This window comes from Pelophylax lessonae, assembly GCF_965119305.1.
Source record: "Pelophylax lessonae genome assembly, chromosome: 7".
Lineage (NCBI taxonomy): Eukaryota > Metazoa > Chordata > Amphibia > Anura > Ranidae > Pelophylax > Pelophylax lessonae.
In genome coordinates this window covers 33,456,124-33,476,137 of record NC_138774.1, presented here as the reverse complement: position 1 = coordinate 33,476,137, position 20,014 = coordinate 33,456,124, and the positions used below count along the sequence as shown (strand labels likewise).

At 45.7% G+C, this 20,014-nt stretch overlaps 1 protein-coding gene across 1 annotated transcript in view; it reads left to right on the top strand.

Moving 5' to 3' along the window:
* The window catches only part of LOC309560026 (butyrophilin subfamily 1 member A1-like), an 86,892-nt gene extending 83,132 nt beyond the window's left edge, over positions 1–3,760 (top strand). The window contains exon 8 of the mRNA XM_082263525.1: positions 2,749–3,760. Within this exon, the coding sequence (XP_082119651.1) occupies positions 2,749–3,266 (518 nt within the window). The 3' untranslated portion in view covers positions 3,267–3,760. The remainder of the gene's footprint in view (positions 1–2,748) is intronic.
* The last annotated feature ends 16,254 nt before the right edge of the window (positions 3,761–20,014 follow it).

The following is a 20,014-nucleotide window of genomic DNA, read 5'->3' as shown; positions in this document are numbered from 1 at the left end:
ACGTCCGAGGCTTCTTGCTGTTTGGTCTGCAGCTTCTGTGTGTTAATCCTGTTTCCTGTGCTGACCTCTGATTCTGATCCGGCTTACTCCTTACTTACGTATGTCTGCTTAATACCCCGACCTCAGCTTGTTTTTGGATTCTTCTTCTGCCTACTGTCTTTTCTCAATTTACCTGAATGTTACCGACCCGGCTCGTCTGACTCTGCATCTGCACATCCAGTCTGCTTCAGCTGCTTCTTCAGTCTGCCAAGCTCTGTGCCAGCTTATCTACCACCAGCCTGATTGCTGCACATCCTCCAGCGGATTGCTGCCACGTGGATTACTGGATTGATTACAGGCACTCCTACGTCTCGGTGCTCTTGTGGCTGCTGTCTCCATATCAGTAACCCCCGAGCCAGTGCTGTACGAGAGGCTCTACTCTACACGTCAGGCTCACTGACCAGGGGCGTGACAGGGGCTTCCGTTGTCCGCTGCCTCCTCTGCACCCGCCCACACAGAGATGCCGCCGCTGACAGCTCAGCATGAGACCAGACCGGATCGGCTTCAGAAAAGGTATGTATAGCGATTTGTTCTTTCCAGGGCTAGATACAGTGCTGTATTTTGGCCTAGGCCAACAAGGCCCAGGCCTAGGGCGGCACTTTATAGGGGGGCAGCAAAAAAGCCGCCCCCTCCACCTGAGACTCTTTTGGCCACTGGTTGCTGGAGCCGCCTCTCCCACCTCCTTTCTTTAAACTCTCTCACACCCCCTCTCTCTCTCACACCCCCCTTCTCTCTCACACCCCCCTCTCTCAACCCCTCCTCTCTTTCTCTCCCCCCCTCTCTCTCACTCCCTCACCCACCCCCCTTTCCCTCTCTCATCCCCCTCTCTCTCCCTCCCTCACCCACCCCCCCTCTCTCTCTCCCACCCTCTCTTACCCCCCCTCTCGTGAGATCTCAGGGGTTCATGCTGGGACTTGGAGTCCTTCAATTTTGGACGGAGTCACATCCCTTAAAAAGGAAGGAGTTAGGCAAATTGACATAGGAGTCGGAAGGGGGGGGGGGGACACCTAACTTTAGTCTTGCCTAGGGCAGCACAAAACCAAAATACACCATTGGCTAGATAGGTTAGTGTTAGATTGTGAAAAAGTGCGGGGGTGTTGGTAATGGCGCTTTCACATATAACGATAAAAAGTGTGTGATGTGCGTATTGGTGAAAATAAAATATATAAAACCATACGTCTTTAAGAAAGTGCATATAGTGCATATAGTGCTTTTAGTAACCAATGTACTATCGCCACTTAAATGCAAAGTGCTAAGTGCCAATAACCTTAAAACCATCAATAAAGTGCATAAATTGTGTTCAGTAAAACCATATCATATTGCCAACATAGATACAAAGTGCTAAGTGCTAGTTCGTGCACCTATGTAGTATTGCACCAAGTGCTCGATTGTGTGCCTTTAAATACACATTGCGCCTGTGGATCTCCACCAGGTACAAACAATGCTTACCGCACACTTTATGGCAGATGATTCAGGTTTCTTCAGTTGCTGAAACAGAAAATAGCCTCCATTGCGTAGTATATGGTAACCAAATCAAAGCAAGTTAGCATCCACTCACAGTTAGGGAGTTCACTTTCAGTGTATGGTGTCCGCCGGGCTGCTTCCGCGTTCCACTGGTCCGAACCACCATTACAGGAAGTGACGTGCTGACGTAATAAGCCACGCCCTATGCGTTTTGTCACTACGACGTCATCTGGAGCGTGATGACGACGCAGTGATGAAACGCGTAGGTCGTAGCTTATTACATCAGTACCTCACTTACGGTATTGGTGGTTCGGACCGGTGGAACGCGGAAGCAGCCCGGCGGACACCATACACTGAAAGTGAACTCCCTAACTGTGAGTGGATGCTAACTTGCTTTGATTTGGTTACCATATACTACGCAATGGAGGCTATTTTCTGTTTCAGCAACTGAAGAAACCTGAATCATCTGCCATAAAGTGTGCGGTAAGCATTGTTTGTACCTGGTGGAGATCCACAGGCGCAATGTGTATTTAAAGGCACACAATCGAGCACTTGATGCAATACTACATAGGTGCACGAACTAGCACTTAGCACTTTGTATCTATGTTGGCAATATGATATGGTTTTACTGAACACAATTTATGTACTTTATTGATGGTTTTAAGGTTATTGGCACTTAGCACTTTGCATTTAAGTGGCGATAGTACATTGGTTACTAAAAGCACTATATGCACTATATGCACTTTCTTAAAGACGTATGGTTTTATATATTTTATTTTCACCAATACGCACATCACATAACACACTTTTTATCGTTAAATGTGATAGCGCCATTACCAACACCCCCGCACTTTTTCATTTCACACTACCTCAGAGGTAGGTTGGAGGCAGCTTACATCACATTGATCATACTAATTCCAGTCCAATCAATGTACTGAAACTCCATAGCGCTGGTATCAAACCTACCCCTATAGTGTTAGATTGTGGATGCAAGTAGGTTTAGAGATTTTAGTATTAGGATGAACTTCTACTTTATGTCGCTTAACAAAGTGGTGACTAGTCATCAAGTTTTCTTGTTGCAATTGCCCTAATACGGCTACAATCACTTCAATTAAGTCTAAATTTTGAATGGAATGGGAGATTTGATTGTAACATTTTATTTTGGAAAATGTACTGAAAATGTCTAAATGTCCTGTAATAATAGAAATATTTAACAAACATTTTTTAATTAAATGTTTCTTTCAGAATCCATTTTGTTTGATCCTTCTACCGCTTATTGCGGCCTTCTGGTCTCTCCGGACAGTCGCACTATTTCAACCACAGATGTGGTCCAAGATGTCCCCCAAAACTCAGAGAGGTTTGACACTGAGCCCTGTGTCCTTGGTCAGACCTCATTCCGGTCAGGCACCCACTATTGGGAGACAGAGATTTTGGAGAAGAGCGGAGAGTTCTGGTCTCTTGGGATAGCCAGCACGTCGGTGAGGAGGACCGGAGGTCAAAGAGAGTGTCCTGAAGCTTTAATATGGGCCATTAGAGGGACAACAGAAGGTTACTATGCTCTGTACACCCCACCAGTGCGCATTGCATTTGAACCTGGGCGGATACAAAGAGTTGGGACTTATCTGGACTATGACAAAAGGAAGGTGTCCTTTTATGATGTGGACAGTTACAGGCTCCTCCACACTTTCACTGAGGAGTTCTCCGAACCCGTCTATCCATTTTACTATGTTGGACCTGGCATTGCTTTCTCTTTAAATCCATAGGGCTGTGAAACCAATGCTTTGGAGGACAAGTCCACCTAAATCTAATTTAGTCTTTAATGAGTGCTGATCCAGTCAAGGTGGCCTTAGACTTATGGAAACTGGATGGACAATGTCAATCAGTGGATGTGCTTCCGAAGATGATTAAGTAGACCTCCAGGATATGACAATAGGCACATGCTGTCTATATTAAAATGCTGTGAGAGCTGTAAGATGGTCCATTGGCCGATCTATGGAGGAGCCCCTTGAGTGTGCCCTGTAGGAGCAGAAGAAAGACAGTCCTGTCACACATCAGTACCCTGGTCCAGTTCAGCTGTGGCTAGCCAGATTCACCTGATCATTCTAAATACCCTTCCCTCTATTAAGTGCTACAACTGTGGGCCATACTGTCATTATTATCTATGCAGTACACCCTGAATGACATTTAATTTGCTAAAGCACTGTGCATCATAAACAAATACCATGTTTTTTGCAAATAAAACACTGTTTTCTCATCTTTTACCCTTTCTTACATTACAGTATTGCCGATCCCCTGTAGCCTCTTTGCAGCCATTTCTTGTCTGCATGCACTACAGTGATAGCTGCATGGCATTTCCCTGAGGTTTTCCTGATGATGACAACTGTTGACCACATCTGTGCAATGAGTTTTGAAACAGTCAATTGCAGCCTCCATTGGAAGCCCATGTGAAAGGGTGACAACACAGTAATACAATTGGGCTACAGGATCAGAGCGTTGTCACCCTAAAACAGAAAGTGCATGAACTTAGACCTTTAGGATCACTGGGTGCCCTTTTAGCATACTTTATTAAATTATGCTTTATTTTGCTTCATACTTTCCTTTTCCAGATGTCTTCAGGATGGTCATATGACATGCAGGGTCCTGTCCATCTTTTCAGTGGCATGGCAGAGTGGAGTAAAGGATGCTGTGGTTCCACCACTTCAGGAGGCAGGTCCATGACACCCTGCACTCACTGTATCACCTCAGTCATCTGGGTTGAATGACACTGGGCATCAATCAACCAGGATATTTGAGGACATCTTGTGGCCAAAGCTAACTACCCGGCAGTGCTGTATTTTGGCCTAGGCCAACAAGGCCCAGGCCTAGGGCGGCGCTTTGCAGGAGGGCAGCAAAAAAGCCACCATCCCTCCACCTGAGACTCTTGTGGCCACTGGTTGCTAGAGCTGCCTCTCTCTCACCCCTCCTCTTTCTCCCCTCTCTGTCTCTCTCATCCCTCTCACTCTCACCCCCCTCTCTCTCTCTCCCCCTCTCTCTCACCCCCCTCTCTCTAATCCCTCCCTTTCTCTCATCCCCCCTCTATCTCTCTTTCTCGTTGATCCCCCTCTCTCTCTCACCCCCCTCTCTCTTTCATCCCCTCTCTCACCCCCTCTCTCTTTCATCCCCCCTCTCTCTCCCTCCCTCCCTCACCCACCCCCCCTCTCTCCCTCCCTCACCCACCCCCTCTCTCTCCCTCCCTCACCCACCCCCTCTCTCCCTCCCTCACCCTCTCAGCCCCCCCCCCGTGAGATCTCAGGGGTTGATGCTGGGACTTGTAGTCCTTCGATTTTGGAGAAGTCACATCCGTCAAAAAAGGAGTAGGCCAAATTTACATGGGAGGGGGGTGTCCAATTTTAGTCTTGCCTAGGGCAGCACAAAACCAAAATACACCACTGCTGCCCGGATAGAGCCCTTAATGAGTATTGGAGTCTGAGCTGCCTTTTCATTTTAACCACATCTTTAAACATATGCTAGCCCAGAGTTGTGCTTTAAGGTAAGTGATATCAGTGCATGTTACTGCTTTAGAACCCTTGTGCAACTTGAATGTGTATGTACAAAACACAAGGGGGGCGCCACTTAAGTGCCACATTAGTGTACTCTATTAAATCAAAGACAATTGCCAACTTACATGGTACCATGACAATGAGTTCATCAAATAGAATGTTCCCAAGGTGGTGGGAACATGCGAAGTAGAGGCATTCGGCAGACGTCTGCAATGGGGAAAGCCGCTCAGAATCCAGACCAGGAAGCACCATAACCATCGGTAAACATGGAAGCTGAAATGACGTCACATCAGAGGAGGACCTGCTACCAAGGCGTGTGGCTCTGCGTTTCGGAGCACTCAGGCTACTTTGTCAAACTTTCGGTTTTCAGTCTATATTACATATTAATGCCTATTACATATGCAGGATCTGGGACCTGAGTTGCAGCCATAAATAATGACCATTTCGCTTTTGTTCATTGACGGACACAGCTCCATATTCTGTACCATGGGGTTATGCTGCCCTCTGCAGGAGTAGAACTAGGCAGACAACACAAAAGCTTGGCTATGCCCCGAGGGCAGTTCTCAGCTGGCATAATCCCTCTCTGCTTAGAGATACTCAGTTTTTTTGCCTAGTTCAGGAGCAGGACCTAGTTTCCCTGCCGGGCTCTAGGCAGCGGTGTATTTAGGTTTTGTGCTGGCCTAGGCCTGATTAAACTTGTGCAGCCCCTAATTTAAATATGACCCACATCTTCCTGTAAAGGCCACACCCCTTGCTGTTTATGACCCGCCCTGTCATCTGTAAACCACAGACCACAACCAGTCTATCAGTGCCCATCAGTCCAGCCTCATCAGTGCCGCCTTATCAGTGCCCATCAGTGCAGCCTCATTACTGCCCATCAGTGCAGCTTATCAGTTCCACCTCATCAGCGGCCATCAGTGAAGCCTACTAGTGCCCATCAGTACCAGCAGGTAGCAGTGTGACTGCTTTATGGGTGTGCCAGACTAATTTGCCCCATAGGACTGGCACTATACTAAAAGTGTAGTGCAAGCCGGTGGGGACCCTTTTCGTGTGGGAGCCAGGAGGAGGCTATTTTTTTTCCATGTGGGGTGCAGCTTTTTTGCTGCCCCCCCGGCAAAGTGCTGCCCTAGGCCTGGGCCTTGTTGGCCTAGGCCAAGGTACAGCACTGGCTCTAGGTCCTGGCATTTTTGTCTATTTTTTGATGTTTGTTTTTGGATTTCTTCCTGTTTTTTTCCTGTGGATATCTTCTAGCAACTGTATGTTTTCCTCTGCCACTGTGGGATTTGAACCTGGTTCTGTCGGTTCTTCAAAAACCTCCCTTTGAAAACATCCGAGAGATTCCTTTACTTACACTGTCACAAAAGGTGGCTTTTTGGTGGATATCACCTCTGCTCACAGGGTGTTGGAGTTGGCGGCTTTGTCTTGTCGTTCTCCCTATCTAGTGGTTCACATGGATAAGGTGGTCCTGCGACCACGGCCGTCATTCCTCCCGAAGGTTGTCTCTGATTTCCATTTGAATGAGGACATTGTGATGCCGTCCTTGTGCCCCAGGCTGGCTCATCCATAGGAATTTGCTTTGCAAACTTTGGTTGTTGTTCAAGCTATTTGGGTCTATTTGGCAGCTACTGAATCCTTTCGGAGGTCAGAGTCGCTCTTTGAGATTACGGACGGGCCACAGAAGGGACTTCATGCTTCCTCTGATACCTTTTCCTGATGGATTAGACAGACGGCGACCCAGGCTTATTTACTTAAGGGTAGGGTTGTCCCCTTCCCTGTGCACATTCTACTTGGACATTTAGTGCTTCTCTTGGGCCTTCTGTCACTAGGCGTCACTGGGGCAGGTGTGCACAGCGGCCACTTGGTCGTTGTTGCGTAGTTTTACAAAGTGGATGTTTTGGCATCTGCGGATGCATCCTTGGCCACAAAGTTTTGCAGGCTGCGATTTAGAGGGTCTATTTTTTTTCCTCTTGAGGGTGTATTTCAGGTTGGGCTCCTGTTCTTTTGCTCCTGTTCTAGTTGGGTTACCATTACCTGGATTGGCTTGTGTTTCGCCCTGGGTTTGTTATTCCCACCCCTCATGTTTGGCACTGTTTTAGGACATCCCTATGGTGAAGAATTTGGAGCTGTGTCTGTCAATGAACGGAAGAGAAAATAGGATTTTTGTACTCACCGTAAAATCCTTTTCTCTGAGTTTATTGACAGACACAGACCCACCCTTCTAAGGAGTTTTTATGCTTCTGTTACTGCTTGTTACAAAACTGAGTATCTCTAAGCAGAAAGGGGGATTATGCCAGCTGAGGACGGCCCTCAGGGCGTAGCCAAGCTTTTGTGTTGTCTGCCTAGTCCTACTCCTGCAGAGGGCAGCATAACCCTATGGTACAGAATATGGAGCTCTGCCTGTCAATGAACTCAGAGAAAAGGATTTTACGGTAAGTACAAGAATCCTACAGTTGAGGTCTGTTCAGATGGAAAGCAAGAGGCTATGAAGCTTACTGTCTTATCTTGAATCCCATCCTGGGGAGGAGGTTTGGCTACGAACCAAGCGGTCTTATCTTCCATTCCACTCTGGGGGGGATTGGTTTGGCTATGAAGCTAACTGTCTTATCTCCAATCCCACTCGGGGGGAAGGGGGGGGGTAGTTTGGCTGTGAAGCTGACTTTCTTATCTCCCATCCCACCTGGGCGGGGGATGTTTTGGCTATGGGCCTACCTGTCTTATTTCCAATCCCACTCTGGGGAAGGGGGGGGGGGTGGTTTGGCTATGAAGCAAGTGTCTTATCTCCAATCCCACTCTGGGGGGTGGTTTGGCTATGAGGCTAACTGTCTTATCTCCCATCCCACTTGGGGGGGATGTTTTGGCTATGAAGCTAACTGTCTTTTCTCCAATCCCACTCTGGGAGGGGGGGGGGGTTTGGCTATGAAGCTAACTGTCTTATCTCCCAAGCTAAGTGTCTTATCTCCAATCCCACTCTGGGGGGTGGTTTGGCTATGAGGCTAACTGTCTTTTCTCCCATCCCACTAGGGGGGGGGATGTTTTGGCTATGAAGCTAACTGTCTTTTCTCCAATCCCACTTTGGGGGGGGGGGGGGGGGTTGGCTATGAAGCAAACTGTCTTGTCTCCCGTCCCACTTGGGCGGGGATGTTTTGGCTATGAAGCTAACTGTCTTATCTCCAATCCCACTCTGGGGGGTGGTTTCCCTATTAAGCTAACTGTCTCATCTCCCATCCCACTCTGGGAGGGGGGGGGGTTTAACCCCTCTATCCCCACCCTTATACAGTATACACCCTGGCTTTATGGAGCATTTATGATTTCTATTAAATATGGAACAGCAAGAAAGCAAAACGGATGAATGTTCCATAAATGTGTAGTCGCTGAAAATACACTTTTGTTTCCCTTTAAACTACGTGGCGATGAGTCTGTTTGGCTTGCAGCGGGGGCTTTCACTTCGAGAATGAGGGGCGTAGGAGCGCATTGCTCACACAGCGTAAACTATACAATTGAATAAAAATAAGCTACCAGCAGAATCTGCGCTAAATTATTCAGCGAGCCAGTGGGGGTCCCACCACAACAAGCTGAGGATTGTTATTATACACGTGTGGGACCGGCAGCTTTTTATAGATCGCCGTTTTCGTCTCTGTTAAACTTTAATGCGCTCCGTCCTTTGTGTTTGACCTTTTGCCGATAAAGTTCTTCAAAAAGGCTTTCGAAACATCAAAGAGACAATTTTATGGTCAGTCTTCATTGAATTGCGCTCGGTAAAGGCGAACAAAATAATCCGGCGATTCGGGTCACAGAGGGGTCAGCACAACAGCTTTATGGACTTTATTTTTTCAGTGAGATTTTGTATAAAAGACTTTTTCATTTTAGCATTCGGAGTTCAGGGGACGAAGTCTCCTAAATGTCAACCTACCCCAAACCCCTATGGCTGGGTTCACACTGTTATGCTGCCACCTTTGTAATGTTTGTGCATTGGGGTGCTGCAGTGCTATTCTTTATTAACCCCTTCCTGCACAGTCCTGGTGGCCCTTTAAATGGGTCTTTACATTGGGGGGACAGGGCAGGCGTCCCAATTGCGTGATCACTGTGATTGGCTGTTACAATGGTCACATGATCAAGAGCCCTGTTGGTGCATTGATGCTGGAGAGTTAAACCCTGACTCTTGTCTATTGTGGACTGTATTGGTGAAATCCTTGAGTATGTACACTGATTGTGCCCATTATGAGGGGTTCCCACCATCCCTGCACTAAGATCATTGGTTTCTACACCTGCTGTGATCATTATGAGGGATTCCCACCATCCCTTCACTGAGGTCTTTGATTTATACACTTTCTGTGCCTATTATGAGGGGTTCCCACCATCTCTGCCTATTATGAGGGGTTCCCACCATCCCTGCACTAAGGTCCTTTATTTATACATCTGCTGGGCCCATTATGAGGGGTTCCCACCATCTCTTTGCTGAGATCCCTGGTTTGTACACCCACAGGGCCCATTATGAGGGGTTCCTACCATCTCTGCATGGCGGTCCCTGGTTTATACACCTGTTGGGCCCACTATTAGGGGTTCCCACAATCCCTGAACTGAGGTCCCTGGTTTGTACACCTGCTGGGCCCATTATGAGGGGTTCCCACCATCTCTTTGCTAAGATCCCTGGTTTGTACACCCACTGGGCCCATTATGAAGGGTTCCTACCATCTCTGCATGGCGGTCCCTGGTTTATACACCTGTTGGGCCCACTATTAGGGGTTCCCACAATCCCTGAACTGAGGTCCCTGGTTTGTACACCTGCTGGGCCCATTATCAGGGGTTCCCACCATCATTGCACTGGGATCCCTGGTTTGTACCCCTGCTGGGCCCATTATGAAGGGTTCCCACCATCTCTGCACTGAGGTCCCTGGTTTATACACCTGTTGGGCCCATTATGAGGGGTTTCCCTCATCCCTGTGCTGGGTTCCTGGGTGTGCACACCTATTGTGCCCATTATAAGGCCTGATGGACTTTTTTTTTAATATTATAAAATATGCAACTTGAGGATCAGGACCACACAATGTTGGGCAGGAACACCTAAAACTCCCACTCAACAGGAACATAGTTGGAAATTTTGGTATGGAGATATTTCTTTTGATATTCTGCCTTGGGGATTTCTCTCTTCTCCAGTTCTGTCATGAGGGTGGCTCCACTGCTTAACAGGGTCCTGTGCAACCACCCTTGCAAGCATGCTTCAGCCTATGAAGGGCATGCATGTGCCTTGTTGTTTAGGCACCAGGTATTCAGTGTGCACCCTTCAATCTGGGATAGGATGCACATGTGCACTTTAATCAAAGGGGAAGGGAGCACATGTAAGAATGACGTGTGCAGACCTATGATGGGAGTGTGCATGTTCTGTGCTGAAGTGAGAGGTCATGTGACCCTACAGTGTGCTTACTGTCCTACAGACTTTCGAGGGGCCAGACTGTGGCCAGTGGGAGTAGAAATTGTTCTGATGTGAGTGAGAGTAAACGGTGCATCATTGGCATTAGGGGGAAGAATAGTGTCCCATGGTTGGTGTCAGTGGGAGGAATAGTGCCCCATCATTGGTGTCAGTGGGAGGAATAGTGCCTCATCATTGGTGTCAGTGGGAGGAATAGTGCCTCATCATTGGTGTCAGTGGTAGGAATAGTAACCCGACATTGGTATCAGTGGGAGGAATAGTGCCCCATCGATAATGTCAGTGGGAGGAATAATACCCCCTCGTTGGTATCAGTGGGAAGAATAGTCCCCCCCCCCCCCCCTCATTGGTTCATTGGTATCCATGGGAGGAATAGTGCCCCATCATTGGTGTCAGTGGGAGGAATAGTGTCCCATCGTTGGTGTCAGTTGGAGGAATAATGCCCCATCGTTGGCGTCAGTAGGAGGAATTGTGCCCATTCGTTGGTGTCTGAAGGAGGAATTGTGCCCCATCGCTGGTGCCAGTGGGAGGAATTGTGCCCCATCATTGGTGTCAGTGGGAGGAATTGTGCCCCATCGTTGGTGCCTGTGGGAGGAATAGTGTTCCCTCATTGGTATCAGTGGGAGGAATAGTGCCCCCTCGTTGGTATCAGTGGGAGGAATTTTGCCTCATCGTTGGTGTCAGTAGGAAGAATTGTGCCCCATTGTTAGTGTCAGTGGGTGAAATAATGCCCCATCATTGGTGTCAGTGGGAGGAATAGTGCCTCATCGTTGGTGAAGGTAGAAGGAATAGTGCCCCATCGTTGGTATCAGCGGGAGGAATAGTGCCCCATCAGTGGTGTCAGTAGGAGGAATTGTGCCCCATAATTGATGTCAGTGGGTGAAATAGTGCCCCATCGTTGGTGTCAGTGGGAGGAATAGTGTACCCTTGTTGGTATCAGTGGGAGGAATAGTGCCCCCTCTTTGGTATTAATGGGAGGAATAGTGCCCCATCATTGGTATCAGTTATAAGGAGTTATGCCCCACTTTTGGTGTCATTGAGAGGAACAGTGTCTTGCATCAGTGGAATGAATAGTGCCCTGAGATAAAGGCAAGCAAAGGGCCGCATCCGGCCCCTGGGCCAACCTCTGCTCTAGTCTAAATAAATGCTACATGCACAGCTCAATAATCACAAGCCAATGAGAAACCTGGGTTGATTACACCAAACCCTGATTGGCTATTGGGGATTCTGTACTTTGCTCATCAGTGTTCCTCTATGCATTATCCTATTAAATGAACCCCGGCTGGGGAGCTTCCAGATTCCTTCCTGTTAATAAATAACAGAAAATGACGAAATGTAAACAAGTTCTGGAGTGAAACGGCGAGCGCCGCGACACAAATATTCCCAGAGCGCGGCGCGTCTCCGGTTTAAGTGCAGTTTGTTAGTGAGCTTTAAAATAACAACTGGAGGTTCTAAATTGAATTCTGTGGATGAGCTAAATTTACAATTCAATAAACGCTGTTATGTGTTTAGTGAATATTTAATATATTTGTTTTATGCAGAAATGTTTAGCATATGAATTAGAGATTTATAATAATAAAGCCAAAAAAGTGACTCGGTGAATGCAAAGCTGGTTAACGCACACATGTCAAAACAAGAGCAAAAATTGTGAATTTCACCCGTGTGTTATGAATTGCAGCCTTAATTCTTAAATTCTAAACTCTAGGCCAAAATAAAAGGCATGAATGAATGCAACGCTGTGATCATTATACATCATTAGCCACTTCTGGACTGAGCCTTTTTCTGACACTTGTTGTTTACAAGTTAAAATCTGTTTTTTTTCCTAGAAAATTACCCCCAAACATTATATATTTTTTTGCTAAAAAAATGACCCCCAAACATTATATATATATTTTTTTTTAGCAGAGACCCTAGAGAATAAAATGGAGATCGTTGCAATATTTTTTATCATGAACATTAAATGAATACATTATTTTTATCACACCGTATTTGCGCAGCGGTCTTACAAACGCAATTTTTTAGGAATAAATTCACTTTTTTTAATTAAAAAATAAGAAAACGGTAAAGTTAGCCCATTTTTTTTCTATAATGTGAAAGATAATGTTACGCTGAGTAAATAGATACCCAACATGTCATGCTTCAAAATTGCACGCGCTTGTGGAATGGCGACAAACATTGGTACCTAAAAATCCCCGACAATTAAACATTTCTACAGGTTACCAGCTTAGAGTTACAGAGGAGGTCTAGGGCTCAACTTATTGCTCTCGCTCTAACTATCGTGGCGATACCTCACATGTGTGGTTTGAACACCGTTTACATATGTGGGCGCGACTTGCAAATGCGTTCGCTTCTGCACGTGAGCTAACGCTGACGGGGCGCTTTAATATTATTATTTTTTTTCCTATTTGTTTTATCTTTTATTTTTTATTTTTACACTGTTTTTTTTTTTTTTAATTGTGATCCCTTTTATTCCTATTACAAGGAATGCAAACATCCCTTGTAATAGAATTAAGCAGGACAGGTCCTCTTTAATGTGAGATCTGGGGTCAAAAAGATCTCACATCTACACTAAAAAAAAAAAAGTATTTTTTTTTCATGATGAAAAAAAGGGCTTTTTTAAATCCGTTGCTAGGAAGCGACGTATGGCGTCGCTCCGGTCCTCCAAGGCCATAGAGTGGAGTGGGGGCCATCTTGCCCTCACTCGATTTCCTGCATGAGGGGACAGCGGACCGGATCGTTTTCCCCGCTACCGGCGGGTCCGGTAAGCTGGGAAAATGACCGGGAAGCAGTGGGAGGGGGTCACCTCTTCCGCCGCCCATAAGGGTGATCCCGCGGCGAATCCACCACTGGGATCACCCTTATGGTAAAGCGGACCGCCCACCATTTAAAACACTACCGGTATTTTGGCAGCTATCTACTGCCATAACCCCGGTATTTAACGTCAAAATACCGACATAAAACTGCGGCGGGCGGTCCGTAAGCGGTCTTGTGTATTTTTGTAAATTATGAAAGTGTGAGCACCTTTGGCCTTGTATCAGCCACTTGTGATCTAACCAAAAGCAGAGCTTAGAGGGTGAGGGATCAGCGACACATTGGGGGGGAATTTTACTAAAACTGGAGCACAGAGAATCTGGTGCAGCTGTGCATAGTAACCAATCAGCTTCTAACGTCAGCTTGTTTAATTAACCACTTGACCTTCAGAAGATTTACCCCCCCCCCCTTCATAACCAGGCCATTTTTTGCTTTTCGGCACTGCGTTACTTTAACTGGCAATTGCGCGTTAGTGCGATACTGTTCCCAAATAAAATTTATGTCCTTTTTTCCCACAAATAGAGCTTTCTTTTAGTGGTATTTGATCACCTGTGCGCTTTTTCTATTTTTCACGCTATAAACAAAAAAGATAATTTTGAAAAAAAAAAAAAAAATACTTTCTGCTATAAACATCCAATAAAAAAATGTAGAAATACACCACAAGAGAAAAGATAGGGCTTTGATAGGCGGATGGAAAAGGGAGGATCACAACTCTGACGCAATTAATTCATAAAAACAATATATTTATTAAATCAAAAAAATGATAAAATCACACAACAGACATATGATAAAAAAGCAACAAACACATGTGTAGAAAAATACTCCCACTGGGAGTGCCGATACGTCTTTACCAGTAGGTGGTAATGGTCTCTGTTGTTGCACGGTCTAGGGGTCCCCAGCAAGCCGACGCGTTTCACAGCAAGGCTTTCTCAGGACCAGAAAGACCGATATTCCCACTGCATCAGAGACCAGGCCAACCACATGTGTCGCAGGGCAGGTGCCGATGGCCAGTAGGTAGAGGCAGTTCCAATCTAGAGTGGCTATAGCAATATAAACCCACCATAATTTTCCACTTATGCTTAAGGTATTAGTAGATTGCAGGTGACTCAATCACTAAATTAGTGGGGACATCACTCACGGATTCAGTAGCATGTAGTTATTTCAGCCTCATCATAATAAGCTGTCCTCACAGGGCAGGCGATCTAAATGGTCCCAGTGAAGCAGGTAGCCTCAAGGGGCAGGCAGTATGGGTGGTCCCCACCTAGCCACAGATGTGGGGCTGTCCTTCCATCCGCATATACCAAGGGAGCCTACCTGGTTCACAGGGACCATTTATGGCTCGTTTCCACTGAGCGGTTCGGTTCGGTACGGTACGCTATTTTTCCCGTTTCCATTGTGAATGGTACCCTAATTCCGAACCGTACCACTTTTTTGGGACCCTTTCGTTGGGGTACCAAGCACATTAGAACCATACCAACAGGGTGGAGCTACACTCTGCAGAACTTTGATTGGTTGACAGAGAATCGTCTATCACAGCTTTCCTGCTACACCATGCCTATCATGAAAGGGTACTATTGGCAGTGGAAACGCAAGGTGTACCATTCCGAACCGTACCGTACTGAACCAAACCGTACCGTACCACTCAGTGGTAACGAGGCATTAGATTGCCTGCCCTGTGAGGACAGTTTATTATGATGCCTTATCCAATGAAAGAACAGCGATCCGCCTCGTTTACATAGGTAGATCGCCGTTCTAGCTTTCTGCCTAATGATCGGCGAGTGCCGGCGGACATTGGGTCTATGGTACCCACGGATCAGTTCCCGCTGTGTACAGCCACGGCCAAAAGTATTGAGAATTACACAAATACTAATTATCATGAAATCTTCTGCTTTAGTGTTTTTCGATCTTTTTGTCAGATGTTACTATGGTATACTGATGTATAATTACAAGCATTTCATACGTTTAAAGGCTTTTATTGACAATTACATGAAGTTTATGCAAAAAGTCAATATTTGCAGTGTTGACCTTTCTTATTTAACCACTTTACCACCGGAGGATTTTGCTGTCTTCCGTCCAGGCCACTTTTTGCGATTCGGCGCTGTGCGACTTCAACTGACAATTGCGCGGTCGTGCGACGCCATACCCAAACGAAAGTTACGTCCTTTTTTTCCCACAAACAGAGCTTTCTTTTGGTGGTATTTGATCACCTGTGCGATTTTTACTTTTTGCGCTATAAACAAAAAAAGAGCGTTTATTTTGAAAAAATAACAATATTTTTAACATTTTTTTATATGAAATTCCCCCCAAAAAAGATGTAAAAACCAATTTTTTTAAAAATTTTTGGCCAATTTGTTTTCTGCTACCTATGTTTGGTAAAAAAAAATCGCAATAAGCGTATTTTGATTGGTTTGCGCAAAAGTTATTGCGTTTACTAACAAAGGGAAAGATTTTTGTCATTTTTGGTGTTTTTTTTTTTAACGCGTAATGGCGGCGATCTGCGATTTTTTTTGCGGGACTGCGACATTGTGACGGACAGATCGGACCCTTGACTGACATTTTTGACACTTTTGGGGGTACCAGTGACATTACTGCAGTAATCAGTGCTATATATATGCACTGTTACTGTAAAAATGACACTGGCAGGGAAGGGGTTAACTTTATTGGAGAGGGAGGGGTTAATGTATGCCTGGTGCTTACTGACGTGTGGGGGGGGGGGGGGTGACTGAGTGAGTCATGGACAGATCGGATGTCCAGCTATGCTGAACAGTCCGATCTGTCACTCCCTGTCACTATGGAGATCCGCCCGCTCTGTTTACACACAGCGGGCGAATCTCCAGACTCGATCCCCGACGATCGGGGAAGAGCAGCAGCGATCGCCGCTGCTCCTCCCCTGGCCTGACTCCCGCTGTGAATGAAAACAGCGGGAGCGAGCCTCCGGCGGCGTGCAAGCGCCGCCCAGAAGGGGGAGTGTCCGACGACGTAGTACTACGTCGTCAGACGATAACGAGCCACTCTGCCGCAGTAATATTACTGTGAGCAGTCGTAAAGTGGTTAAGATCTCTCTAATTCACCCTGGCATGCTGTCAATGAATTTCTGGGCCACATCCTGACTGATGGCAGCCCATTTTTGCATAATCAATGCTTGGAGTTTGTCAGAATTTGTGGGATGTTTTTGTTCACCGTTGAGGATTGACCACAAGTTCTCAATGGAATTAGGGTCTGGGACAGGGACGTAACTACTACAGGGGTTGCAAATGCAACCGGGCCCCATACTCCAGGGGGCCTGTGCGGCTCCCCTGTACACCTGGATAGGGGGGGGGGGCGGCGGGGGCAGCATGTAGAGAAATCACTGTCCTCCTTTTTCCTCCTGTAGCTGCAGGAGGAAAATGGAGGAGATTGGTTCCTCTGTATGCTGCCCCCGCCACCCCTCCTATCCAGTTCACTTGTGTTCTGCCGTCTCTGGGCCCCTGTTTGCTCCCCTGGTTCCCCCCCCCCCCCCCCCCCCACTGTGCAACCTCCCCTCTCCTGCCGGCTGCTGCAGGGGATGTGTCACAATAGAGAACCAGGAAAGGATCAGTAAATATGTAATTTACCAGCTCCTTCCTTTTCTGAATGGACAGAGTCATAGTCAGTGACATTGTAAAAAAATAAAATAAAATGATAAAAAATAATACAATTAAAATACCAAAAAATAAAAACTACTGACACCAGTGGGTGAACTTCCAGGATCGCAAAGGTCACATTTGCAATCGGGCCCTGGCATTCCACCACCGAGGGGAGGCCCCAAGATGGCAGGAAGGGGGCCTAATGCAGAACTTGTGAAAGGGTCCAGCTGCGGAACCGTAATAAAGGGTCCCAGGATCAGTGGGAAGAGCCCCAGGCTTGAAGGGAAGGGCCCCAGCAGGGGTCTGGGGGGCCCTTCATGGTTTCTTGCACCGGGGACCTGAAGGTTCTAGTTACGCCTCTGACATTTAAAAATGTATTAATGATGGCAGAGCTGCATTTATTTGTGTCTTTTATACCTGGCTGGAGTTCAGTTTTAACTCAAGGAGAATCTGTGCCATTGAGCCGCTGCTTATTCAGGGTTTAAACCACCAATGCTACCATCTAAAACCCTTTTTAATAAATCCTTCAAAAAGGGGCTTTCCTAAAATCAGCCAGGCTGCAGAGGAAAATTGAACCCTCGGCTTGAAAAATGTGTAATATGTTCACAAATAGTGATTCACGCTCAGCACTGAGTTTTTTTCCAATATTCAGTGATTTCCACGGTCCATATTGATCCCATTCCAGAACTGAGGCCATGCCGCGTGTTCCAGGGATTGTATATTAACCGGAGTCGATGATCTCCCAGGATGCCATCTCTTCCCAAGATGTAATCTACACAGCGATAATAATATCTGTGTGACTCATGGGCTGCAGGCCTGGCGTGCCTCCCTCACACATCATCATTAGCGTCCCTGTTTAGACATGGCGTTATGTGAGATGATTGCTATTATCTCACAATTACATCTCATTTGCATGATGATGTTTACCACACAATGGTAAGTTGTGTTATGTGACTTCTCCATCAATATTATATCCAATACATGCTGCAGATTCCAGGCATCATCAGTGACATCTAGTGGCCACTGTACAGTACAGCAACTGCTTATCTTCATTTATCTACATTAGAACTGGAAGGGCTTTCATCTGTAGATGTCAGATCTGATTCTGTAGCTTGGAGATAACTTGGCTTCAGCAGGAAATAAATGTCTATTCAAATTTTTCTGTCTGTCTGTCTATCTATCGATCGTATCTATCAATCTACCATATCCCATATCAATCAATCGTATCTATCTATCTATCTATCTATCTATCTATCTATCTATCTATCTATCTATCTACCATATCCCATATCTATCTATCTATCTATCTATCTATCTATCTATCTATCTATCTATCTATCTATCTATCTATCTATCTATCTATCTATCTATCTATCTATCTATCTATCTATCTATCTATCTATCTATCTATCTATCTATCTATCTATCTATCTATCTATCTATCTATCTATCTATCTATCTATCTACCATATCCCATATCTATCTATCTATCTATCTATCTATCTATCTATCTATCTATCTATCTATCTATCTATCTATCTATCTATCTATCTATCTATCTATCTATCTATCTATCTATCTATCTATCTATCTATCTATCTATCTATCTATCTATCTATCTATCCTCCATCCATCCAATGCAGCCTTTGCAACCAAGTTTTCTGCAAAGGTTGTTAGGGGTTCATTGAGCAATGAGCAAATTCTGGCTCTCAGGAAAGTAAACATTGCCAGCAATTATATTTTTAATACAGTGTCTGTAAGAGGGACGTGCTTCATACTGATGACCAACAATGTAGGGAGCATTCTTCTGCATGACGAACAATGTGAGGAGCATTCTTACTGCTGACCATCAATATAAGGAGAATTCTTCCCACTGACTACCAATGTAAGGAGCATTCTTCCCATTGACCACCAATGTAGGGAGCATTCTTCCCACTGATCACCAATGTAAGGAGCATTCTTCCCTCTGATCACCAATGTAAGGAGCATTCTTCCCATTGAGCACCAATGTAGGGAGCATTCTTCCCATTGACCACCAATGTGGGGAACATTCTTCCCACTGATCACTAATATAAGGAACATTCTTCCCACTGATCACCAATGTAAGGAGCATTCTTCCCACTGATCACCAATGTAAGGAGCATTCTTCCCATTGATCGCCAATGTAAGGAGCATTCTTCCCATTGATCACCAATGTAGGGGACATTCTTCCCACTAACCACCAATCTAAGGAGCATTCTTCCCACTGACGACCAATGTAAGGAACATTCTTCCCATTGATCACCAATGTAAGGAGAATTCTTCCCATTGATCAGAAAAGTAAGGAGCATTCTTCCCACTGATCACCAATATAAGGGACATTCTTCCCACTGATCACCAATGTAAGGAGCATTCTTCCCATTGATCACCAATGTAAGGGACATTCTTCCCACTGATCACCAATGTAGAGAACATTCTTCCCACTGATCACCATTATAAAGGACATTCTTCCCACTGATCACCAATGTAAGGAGCATTCTTCCCATTGATCACCAATGTAAGGAGCATTCTTCCCATTGATCACCAATGTAAGGAGCATTCTTCCCATTGATCACCAATGTAAGGAGCATTCTTCCCATTGATCACCAATGTAGGGGACATTCTTCCCACTAACCACCAATCTAAGGAGCATTCTTCCCACTGACGACCAATGTAAGGAACATTCTTCCCATTGATCACCAATGTAAGGAGTATTCTTCTCACTGATCACCAATGTAAGGAGAATTCTTCCCATTGATCAGAAAAGTAAGGAGCATTCTTCCCACTGATCACCAATATAAGGGACATTCTTCCCACTGATCACCAATGTAAGGAGCATTCTTCCCATTGATCACCAATGTAAGGAACATTCTTCCCACTCATCACCAATGTAGGGAACATTCTTCCCACTGACAACCAATGTAAGGAACATTCTTCCCACTGACCACCAATGTAAGGAGCATTCTTCCATCTGATCAACAATGTAGGGAGCATTCTTCCCTCTGATCACCAATGTAAGGAGCATTCTTCCCACTGATCACCAATGTAAGGAGCATTCTTCTCACTGATCACCAATGTAAGGAATATTCTTCCCACTGATCACCAATGAAGGG